Raw genomic sequence first — 10,976 nt, forward strand, 5'->3', positions numbered from 1 at the left:
GATTTGCCCTAGCCTAAGTTTTCATTGCAGGTTGGTTAATGGAGCTTTAAGAAAGGAGTGACAAGACATCGGGGAAATTGTTCTTTTCTATCAACCATCTACACTATGATTCTAGCTCTATCCGGTGTAGCTTGTTAAAGAAATCTCTTGTTATTTGTCAATTTGTATTTAATTAGGCAATCAGCTTCAATAATCATGAAATTATGCAAAAGCATCTTTTCCTTTTCAAAGTGACATCATATCGAACTTTTCTCACTTTTGATTTATTCTCAAACCCCATTTCTTTAATCCAATTTGAATATGAAGATCATCATTCCCGGAGTACATTTCAACAAAATCCCATTTTTTTATTCACCGTCAAAATCCCCCCCTTTTTTTCCATTCGAATTATCAAAATAAATCCAAAGAAAGGTGTAAAATCCATGGTTAATATCAAACTCGATTTAAGTCGATTCAAGAAGAAACCAATATATTCTCTAATTCACCCAAATTGACCTTTATTTTGGAAAACAGATTCAAATTGATGTCATTTTAACCTTTTAATTGAGTCCAATCGATCCAAATTAACCAGAAGGAACTCATCATGGCTCCATCATCGGCCAGGATTAATTACTGTGGTAAAAACACAATGGAAATGACTTCTTTTCTATGCTACGCTGCTCTCATTCATCAACTGTTCAAGTCGAACAAGCAAATTTAATAGTAGTTGATGGATCACATGAGCTGATGTACAAAGGATCACACAGCCTAATTTCAAGTCTACCTCCCTTCACCAACTATACAAGCAGCCACTCCTGCAAAATTCCTTCCATTCCATGCCTTCCTTTGGTATCCATCAACCACTCAAAAAGTAGAGGTCACTACCAAGGAAAAGGTAAATGAGAAGGATAAATTTTTACACTTTGAAACTAGGGTCCTGATCACTCTCTCCTGATTCCTTCAAAATCCCACCATTCTTTTGACCGAAAGAGCCTTCTGCTTCAGCATCGAAGCTAGCATGGACACTGTACAGAACATATACAAGCACAGCAAGAGCTGAAAAGAAGACGAACCGCACATAGGATGGACCACCAAGAGACCCCAACAAGAATATGTTCAAGAAGATAGATACACACGGTATCCATGGCATCAATGGAACACCCCAAAATTCAGGCTTTCTTGCTTGTGGCACCAAGCAATGAAAGAGCTGTATTATTGCAATCGCTATCACCGCGCAAGCACCGAGCATAAAGGCTTTTCCCTTGCCTTGTGGCATGAAGTGCCAAATGAGAGTGAATAGGATAGAGGTCAAGGAAAATGAGCACAGGAAGGCTAATGTAGGCCATGGATTAGTCGTCCCTATGGCTACGTAACGTCTGTAAACCACAGCATTAGCCACCATGTAGAAGACAAATAGTGTGCCGATTGATACGAGATTGAGGAGGACATTTAAATCAGTGAAAAGAGCAATTGCTGCAGTGAAGATTCCTGAAAAAGAAATCACAACACATATTAAAGATGATGTGTTAAAAATTGATCACAACAGGTTAACAAACTCAACCTTGTGAGCAAGTGTCAATGTCACTCAATAAATTCCTAGCACATGTCTCGGATATATCATAGTTTTCTTTACTGGTTTCTTTACAGTTTAGTACTGTATCTTTGAAGCTCGAAAACCCTTATTTTTATATCCATCTTAGTAGAAGTATACATAATCAAATGCTGCTGAAATGTTGCCGCATCTAGCAGTTTCCACTAGATATCAATATGCCTGGCATGTGCTCTCCTCCTAATTCATCCACATCTCCCACTTCTTTTCAGAGACGCATGCCAGTCCCGCCTAATCTGTTTATATAAATTCAGCCATCTTTTGAAAAAGATTTGCTGTCTTCAAGAAAGCTTTTAGTATTTCTTAACTAAACAACAAATCCTACTTCTAGAACTAGTAATTAACTAATTGATGCAAACTACACATCACCAAACACTCAACCAGTCACGTGAACAGGAGAAAAGGGACCAAGAAAGACCAATTTGAAGAATCTAATAGTAAAATGTTCACTCACTTTCTACAAAGCAAAGGCATACCAATTTGGCAAGGTGATGGTCCAGCTCAGAGGGTCCAAAATACAATGAGACAAAGCACGAGTTCCTCGTAAGGGTTTCCTATTAGGGACACTTTTGGACGTACCCTGCCTCAATAATTTACAGGGCATAACATTTGTCCAAGCTTACATGCGCTTGCGCTATCAAACAACCAAATAATGTTAATTTTCAGCATATCTGTACCTTGTACAAAGTGAAGGTTGCGCTCACTAAATTTATATTCTATCTCGTGAACTTAAATTAATCCATCCCACAGGAACCAATAATTCTTCATGCATGGCCTCGCAGCAAATGCATTGCTTGTTGGGTAATGACTACACAATTCCTGCGGGGCAAAGGAAAAACAAAAAACTAGCAATTCTAATTCTCTCGACAAGATTAAATCCCTTCCCAGTTACAGGTTACACATGACATCCGAAGGGCCATTCCTATACCATTTCTCTAAAAGCCATATGGTTGTATCTTAGTCTCAGTGGCCTAACTTTGCTGGTTGACTCAGAAACCCACCATCGGGATCTTGACTTGGACCAGGTTTCAAGATATTAACTCGCAAACCAAATCCAACCTTGTCAACTCCAGTTAAAATTAAAAAAATAAGAAGAGGAGAAAATGCCGTTGTCATAAAATAATTAATTCGTACTAGTCTGGAGATTCATAAATGGACTCGATAATTCGATGATCCAGATCCGTTTTCAGGTCAGTTCTAGAATCCGATCTGGTCTTGGTCACAAAAAGAAGGCAAAACGGCTAGTAATTAATGCTCCATTTACTAGGAATGAGAGGCAACAACATTAATCAAGAACATAAATGCATCACGACCTGCAAAACTGAAACGGTTCAAGTAGGCCCCATCACCCAACAACCTATCAAGAACAAATTCCAGAACATCGAGGATAAAGCCAAGACTATCCACGTTACAGAGCACACACAAATATTTCATTATTAAAAACAAAAACAAAAAAAGCCATGACAAAACATTTCTTCATGCGTGCAGGTGATAATTTTCAAGAAAAAAACAAGCAACCACATGATAAAAACACGTACCAAGAAACGCGGAAGCATTAACGGGCGTTGATGTCTTTGGGTGGACCCTGGCAAACCAAGCAGGGACAACATTGGACCGTCCGATAACACACATGTATCTAGCTTGTCCCAGCATTGCAACTAATAATGACGTAAGGATCCCAAAGCTGGCCCCTATCCCTATCACGTTAGACACCCATTTCCAGCCGTCTGATTTCCCTCTAAATGCTGCTGAGAATGGTGCGTCTGCATCAATCTACATGGTCACCACCGCACCCAATAGCAAGAAACTTTCAGTCATTTTCCAAGTAATTTGCAGTGGCATTAAATTAATTATCATTATAATTGATTGATTAATTAATCATTACCATATCATAAGGGAGGAGCATGGACATGGAAGCGGACATGAGGCAATAGAGAACGGTGACAATTATAACAGAGCCTGAAACTCCGATAGGGATATCCTTAACTGGGTTATGGACTTCTTCAGCTAGAGTAGAAACAGCGTCGTATCCAATATAACTCAGATACACCATTGCTGCTCCATTGAACACACCAGGAGCTCCGAATGGGAAAAACCCAGATGGGTTCTTTGGGTCTGCTGGCTCTGTAAAGTTTTTCCAATCTCCTTTCCAGAATCCCATTAGTATCACAAACCCAATGAACAATATGTGTAAGGCTGTTAACACCATGTTCACCACTGAACTCTCTCTTGTGCTGTCAACCAAGAACAAGCTGGTCATATTTAGCATGCGAAAGCTGGTCTGATCGTGAATACTGTGAATATTATAAGGAAACGATTTTTTTTTATGGTACCTGTAGCAGATGATGAGAGTAATAGCTAAGACAACAAGGACTGCAAAAATATCAATTTCATTGAAGCCATCTGGGAGTACATGGACAACAACTCTCCATTTTGATGTGGAAATGCCAATTGCTGAGCCTAGATAGGCAGTGAAGCTTCTAGCAACAGCGGCGTTTGACATGACATAATCCATTATAAGATTTGCACCGGTTAAAAACGCTGCAAACTCACCTGTCAAGAAACAAGGAAAATCCAGTAAGCATTTTTGCCAATTGTGCAACGGCAGCACACTAGTGGTTGTTACTTACCAAAAGTGACACGGAGATAACTGAAAGCACCGCCAGCGACGGGCATGTCGACGGCAAACTCGGTGTAACAAAAGGCGGAGAGGAGAGCACAGAGACCAGCAATGGCATAAGAGATAATAACTGATGGGCCAGCGCATACACGGCTGGCACGGCCAGTGGTGACAAAAACACCAGCACCAACCATACCACCGATGCCAAACCCAACAAGGTCATACCAACGAAGAGTTCTTTGCATGTCAGAACCAGACCTGGCCTTGACCCTGCTCATTTCTTCATAAGAAGTTGAGACTGAACCAGCCCGCCTAGCAAAACGAGCTGGGGTCTGAGCCAGGGCCTGAATGTAAGAATTCAAGCTAGAGAAAGAGGAACCATGACTGCTCTCCATTGACAAAAAAAAAAGACCTCTTTTAATCAATCTTATATCTCTTTCTCTAGCTTCTGTGTGGGGAGTGAAGAGGGGATGAGTGGGACTTATAAAGGGCTTGGACTGACAACGGAAGGTGAATAAAAGGGCCACTTTGTGTTTGTGTGTGTCAATCAATTTCTCTTCCCTTTGCTTTGTATTATAATGTCCACTATCCTGCTGGCTGCTTTGACCATGGTTATTCTTAGAAAAGGATTCATATAGCTAATGCTATGGCATTGTTGCGTGGATGTTTTTGGATTGAATTTGGTATGTGTAGACGTGAACATTGATGAGTAAAGGAGGATTTGATCTCGAGTGGTTGTTGATTCGATTGGTTTTTGGTAGAGGTAGATTTGGCATGGCTTAGCGCCGCTTGGTAGCGTGTGTATACCCCCTTTGTTAATTACGATTTAAACTTTAGAGGCATTAATGTTATGTTCAAGAATCGATCAAGAATGGTTTAGCATGTGTGAAAAAAGGTTCATACGTTTTAATTTAATATTTTCATGCCAAGATCGTTGAAAATATATTAATTTCACAGTTATTTATTATTATTTTTAATAATATGGGTTTTCGAGCATAGATTTTAAAGTCAATAACTATGTAAATTTCAAGTAACTCTACATTAATTTAAAATTATGATTATTAAAAAATAAATTTAAAATCTGATTAGTTGGACATTTAATATTAATTCAAGGAGTTAACATGTTAAAAAAAATAATATATTCATTAAAAGATATAATTTAATAGCGCATACTCGATTTTTTAAAGTTGCTTTCAAGAAGCGTAGATTTTCATGTTATTGGTTGATTTTTAAACTGATTTTTTTAAAATAAAAAATACATGGAAAAAATTAAACTTTATCAAGAACATAAAAACAAATAGTTCCTGGGTATCCGTTCGGTAACGCGGTTAAGCACGCGGTTTGCCGTGTCATTAAACAAGACACGTGGCTTACGAGAGATAATGCAGTATGAGCAAACACCTTGGCGGTGGTGCACGATTGATCACACCACCTAACGACGCCTCTGGCTGGGCAAAAACCATGCTTGTAGTTGTAGCTCTTGTCAAGTAACGAGGCTCACAATCTCGAAGAGTTAATTCCCTTTATTCAGTACGCTGAATGAAGCAAAATTGGTGGTTGATCTCGTGCTGGATTCAAGAAAGGTATTATTATTCATTGTGGTCCAAAAAAACCCATCGAAACAAATTTCATATCATAGATCCACTAAATAACTCTTTTGTTCTTGTATTTCTTCCATGGAGTTGTTATTTTTGTGTTCTTGAAATGTTTTGATATCTTACTGTAAAGTGAACCTGTGTTTGATATAGTTTAAAATTAGAGTCGAAGTAGATCTGAGATGGGTTTTAAATAATGCACTGCAAAGTGCAAACAACTTGGTGGCGAGAACGGGAAGAGGAGAAAACAAGGGGCTGACGAGGGAGGGGGTCGGTGCTAGAAACGTCTAAACTAGGTGCCCTAGCCTTGCCTTTTATCTATCACCATTAATGACACTTTGTATCGAATCACCCTCATGGTGATGATGATGATGAAATCTGACAAATTCTAATAAATCTTCCCAAGTGCTACTTTCAGGAAAGGGGATTGTGGTGCAGGTTTTTTTTAATATATTATTTTTTAAAATTTTTAATATCAACCCATTAAAATAAAAATTAAAAAAAAAACTTTTAATTTGATAAATTTAAAAAAATTCCAAGTTGAAAACACCTACTTGTCACGTATCATTCTTTGTCAATCTAAGCCATGGGTGCTTAGCTTACCCACGTTGAGATATACAATTTCTTCCCTTGTTCATCTGGTAATTTCGTTTTTATATTTAATTCTTGTTGAGGAACTAGACGTGTTTTTCATCAGTTTAATGCAGCTGGAACAGTTTTTATGCTCCGAGACTCAAGTTTTTCATGATAAAATTGTAGACAGATAAATTATGTATAAATTAAATTAAAAAAAAAAGCTCACTTTTTATTATAGTTTTATAGCTATGAAATCCAGTCCCCGACCATACAAATCGAAATGAAAGCTCCTCAACTCAAGCCCTGTTTCAGGCTGGGTTGACTTTGAACAATGGTTCCCAATTGATTTGGTTAAAAATACGGGAGACCTGATCAAGTTTTTTTAATCACAAGACATTGTTTTATTTTATTTTTAATTAAACACAAAAAACGATGTCTTTTTAAATTAAAATAATGATTTCACCTTTGCTACCGAGGATGAACACCACCATAAATGTGCATGACGAATCAATCTTGACCTTTGAATTTTGTAACGTGCCCTCCCTGAGCCATTTGAAACGGCCCGGAAAACCAACACCCACTTGGCAGAGGAATCTCGAGACGTTACATTCGAACCAGGACGGGGTCACTGAGCCAAATGGTGGCCACTGGTGCCGCTGGGTCCCTGGCCGTTGAGGGTACGTGGCCCCCTAAAAGGCAATTAACTTTCCACCAAGCTTAAAACCCACAATGACACGTGTGGAGAATGAAAAGGCAAATCTTTCGAAGATAAGCATGGATTTGGGGCAGAAAAGGAGATCGGTGGCTTGCTTGTTGGCATGGACCTAAACCTGGGCGTGGAGGCAAGAATCATCAGTGGAAGGTTTTTTTTTTCTTCTTATTAAAATATGGATATTGATGCAAAGAGAGAAAAAAAAAATTAAAGAACCAATCCATGAAAGTTTTGTTTCAAAATTGAAAGTCGTAGTAAGAATGTCTTGATTTTTTATATGAAAATTGAACCAATCCATGCATATTATTTGAGAAGAAAATTGTTCAGATTTGAGAGTTTTATATTTGAATCTTTTATCTTTTTAAATAAAAGATATTTTCTAAAAATCACCTCCCACCGTGAAATAGCTAGAAGGATTTTAACTGCTGCAAATCGTTAATCAAGTGTGTGTGAGTTGTGACCTTCCTCTGCTATTTCTATCCAAATCAACTGCGATCCACTGTGCCACGATTGTCAGGGCTGTGAGGAAATGGGATAGCCCTGCACCTATGCAGTGGCTCTAGCATGGGCACGATCTTATCAGTTCGTGACCAATCAGCACAGTTTTCTAAGATCCGGGTCCACATCAGGTTCCCACAGAATCACGTTTTTCAGGCCCCCGATGCTTCTGTTCGCACCCACACCGTCCTTCCTCTCTTGCTGGAAATCGGAGTTCAAGCCCTTTTCAAAGGCTAGTTCATGACCGCTGTCAGGCTCCAACCAGGGGATTCGAGCAAGAACTAGGAGAGAACAGCATGGTTGCAGCCACACGAGAAGATGGCAACTTGACACCAGCCTCGTCAAGAGCAGACGCGCGGGGGGGGACACCTGTCTTGATAAAGGAGGTTATTTTTGCCATTACAGCGGCCTCCAACTAAGGTCACATGGGACACGCATGTACTGCCATGTAATGTTCGGCCCAAGATGCCATGCTTGGGCATTGTCATGTGGCAACGCCACCAAGTTGTGACTTTTAAGTGTCGATCAGAGTGACCATATTTAAACTGACCTTGTTCTTTAGGTGCAAGCTCGTGCCACGCCTTCTGCCATGTGTTGAGCCTCAAGGATGCAGATGGACACATTGGCAACCTAAACCAAGTGCATGTGACTCTGTGTTATACGGTGTTTCTTTTTTTAAAAAAAAAAATACTAAAATAGATTTTTATTATTGAAATCAACACATAAAAAGTCATCAAAAAATTATTAACATGATATTTTTAAAAAATATATATATATATTTTTAAAACACATTTAAACAAGGTAAAAATAATTAAATGATCCAATGGATCTAGAACACGGTTATTATGGGTACAAGGCTATGGTCGAGAAGAAGGTTCTTTAATCTACATCAATTAGTTTTTTTTTTAAATAAATTAAAAAATATTTTTTAAAAAAAATAACCAATTTTTAACATAGCCACGGGTTGACTCACAAAATGAAACCGGGCCAATTCTAAGAGCTTGTCTAATAATGTGGTTGTTGTTACTTTTTAAAGTATTTTTTACTTGAAATTGCATCAAAATAATTTTTTTTATTTTTTAAAAATTATTTTTGTTATCAGCACATCAAAATAATTTAAAAATACTAAAAAAAATATTAATTTAAAATAAATAAATAAAATTTAAAATTTTTAAAAATATTTTTAAAATCTAAAAATAAACATGGTGCAAGTGAGGAATGGATCAACCAGTCTTAATCTGGGCTATCATATCATGTCTTATTTAATAATAACGGTCTTGAGTTGTACAACAAACAATGTACTTCCCAAACCGTCATGTTGTACTTCAGAAAATCATGATCACTGATTTTTTAAATCAAACTCTACATCGAATGGAGTTGCTAGAGACGTCATTCTTTATTTTATTTTATTTTATTTACTCCTGGTTTCAAAAAAATAAAAAACAATTGGCTATAAATAAAATAACCACACCCTTTTCCATTTATTTTTGATCGTATATTGTTCCATACTCTCATCAGTGGGGAGGGGAGCCAAGGTAGAGCATGGCCCTGTGCTGTACGTGAGTGAAATATTTCCTTGTTGTCGACTTGTCGTAGGAGCACATAAGCTCGTCCGAAGCATGAGATTATCAAACCAATTATAACTACGCCTCATTGTATGATGGTCGCTCAGTCAAGGCACGTAAAGACATGGGCCTTTTCCCGACCACAACGTTTTTAAAAGCTCCTTCCTAATAATTGTTAGAGTATGGTAGGGTCAAATAATTAATGTCAGGCAGCCAGAAATTATTTCACCGGCACTTGAGAACCAGGAGCAATGTGCTGCCTCCAGGTGTATAGAACGAAGTAATGTGTTTTTCTTCATGGCAATGTGTTCTGTAAGTAATTCCATGACCTAGGTTAAAATTATTGTATTGTCCTTGTTGTTGTGGTGTTTGGTTATTATCTAAAATATATAATTAAAATGCAGACGAAATGATATATCCTGTATTTGTACTTTAAAATAACATAAATTTATTTTAAAATTATATCAAACACCCAGCAGCGGTGTTTAGAAGAAAAAAACAGGAAGAAGTGCTTCTCTGTATCTATCTTTGTATTCTTGAGATATTAAGATGATTATATTTTATCTCGGTTAGCGGGATAGACCATAAAGAGATTCATAAGACGTACTTAAAACAACGGTTTGTTTTCTAGAGGTCAGCAGTTCAAGTCCTACAAGTTTCAGGGTCACTGGAGGCTGATATGGTCGTTAACTTTAGAGCTCGTAAGATTAGTCGAAGCACACACAAGTTGACTCAAACATCCATGTTATTCCAAAAAAAAAAAACTGAAAGTGGAATCAAATGGTGGCAATTGCAGCTCCGTGACATCCCAAATTGTAGGCATTGGTCCATTCTTTTGTCATTGACAGCCCCTTGGTTCTGGTTAGCAACAAGACGAGGAGGTAACAGCAAGAAGGCCTAACCCAACACAACCCACATCAAGACGGGAAAAAGTAGACTGCGAAAGGAGAGGGCCTAGCATAGACATGAACGGCCCATCAAAGGCATCTCTCTTGACATGCAATATCAAACCCAACTCCCTTCGTAATAGTTTCCTAGATTGCGTAATGTTGGATGTAAAAAAAAACTAATAATATTTAGATGCTATAAATATTTTTCCAGTAAGAAGATTATATTGCATGGAGATTGATTTAATTTGACCTGGTTTACTTAATAAGTTTAAAAACAATTTATATAATTAGTAAAAATATAATATGATTAAAAAAATTCAAGACTATTATTTTTTTAAATTCCGAGACAATAACATATTGAATCGACCTGCCGAATTTATTATCAAGTTATGAGATCACCATAACCTTATAAAAACAAATAAAAACTCAATTCTCGATAAATCATATATTAAAGGATGAAATAAAAAATGAATACTAATTAAAAAAACTGAAATTAACTATGTTTATCTGATAAATTTACAACACGAGTCATGAGATTAAGATGATTTTAGAAGAAACAAATCATAATAAATTATGAATCTAATTTCTAATATATCAAATATTAAAAGATAAACAAACATAATTTTTTTAAAAAAAAACAATTTTTTTTTCACCATAAAGTGATGATTAATAAAAGCATTATCTATTTTAGTTTTTGTTAATAATTCCTGGACAGAGTTTAGTTTTTATCTTAGATAAAAGAGATGCATACAAATCTCTTTATTTTTTAAGTTTTAAAAGATAAAAAATCACTTCAAATCTATCTTAAAAAATCAATTTTACCATGTTGTAATACCTGGTCCACAAGGGACGACGTTCTGGCAAACAGCAACGTGCCAACAAGGTGGTGGCCGCAAGAGTTATTCTCCTCGGCTCCTGAAACCTACAATTAC

General features: G+C 37.1%; 1 protein-coding gene across 1 annotated transcript; it reads right to left on the minus strand.

Moving 5' to 3' along the window:
- Positions 1-639: 639 nt before the first annotated feature.
- LOC133696867 (cationic amino acid transporter 6, chloroplastic-like) lies at positions 640-4,832 on the minus strand. The gene is made up of 5 exons (XM_062119154.1): positions 4,219-4,832; positions 3,922-4,141; positions 3,474-3,822; positions 3,127-3,361; positions 640-1,467 (listed from the first exon to the last, which is right to left on the minus strand). The coding sequence occupies exons 1-5, from the start codon at positions 4,601-4,603 to the stop codon at positions 896-898; spliced, it is 1,761 nt and encodes a 586-aa protein (XP_061975138.1). The 5' UTR covers positions 4,604-4,832; the 3' UTR covers positions 640-895.
- Between the last annotated feature and the right edge of the window lie 6,144 nt (positions 4,833-10,976).

This window comes from Populus nigra, chromosome 6 (genome assembly GCF_951802175.1).
Source record: "Populus nigra chromosome 6, ddPopNigr1.1, whole genome shotgun sequence".
NCBI lineage: Eukaryota > Viridiplantae > Streptophyta > Magnoliopsida > Malpighiales > Salicaceae > Populus > Populus nigra.

What these genes read in the sequence shown, in the direction of transcription:
- LOC133696867 (XM_062119154.1), bottom strand. Translation starts at nt 4,603, where the DNA reads ATGGAGAGCAGTCATGGTTCCTCTTTCTCTAGCTTGAATTCTTACATT. An exon ending in ACTCTCATCATCTGCTACAG is followed by an intron (nt 3,823 to 3,921) that starts GTACCATAAAAA and finishes CTTGGTTGACAG; the next exon opens with CACAAGAGAGAGTTCAGTGG. An exon ending in TGCTCCTCCCTTATGATATG is followed by an intron (nt 3,362 to 3,473) that starts GTAATGATTAAT and finishes GTGACCATGTAG; the next exon opens with ATTGATGCAGACGCACCATT.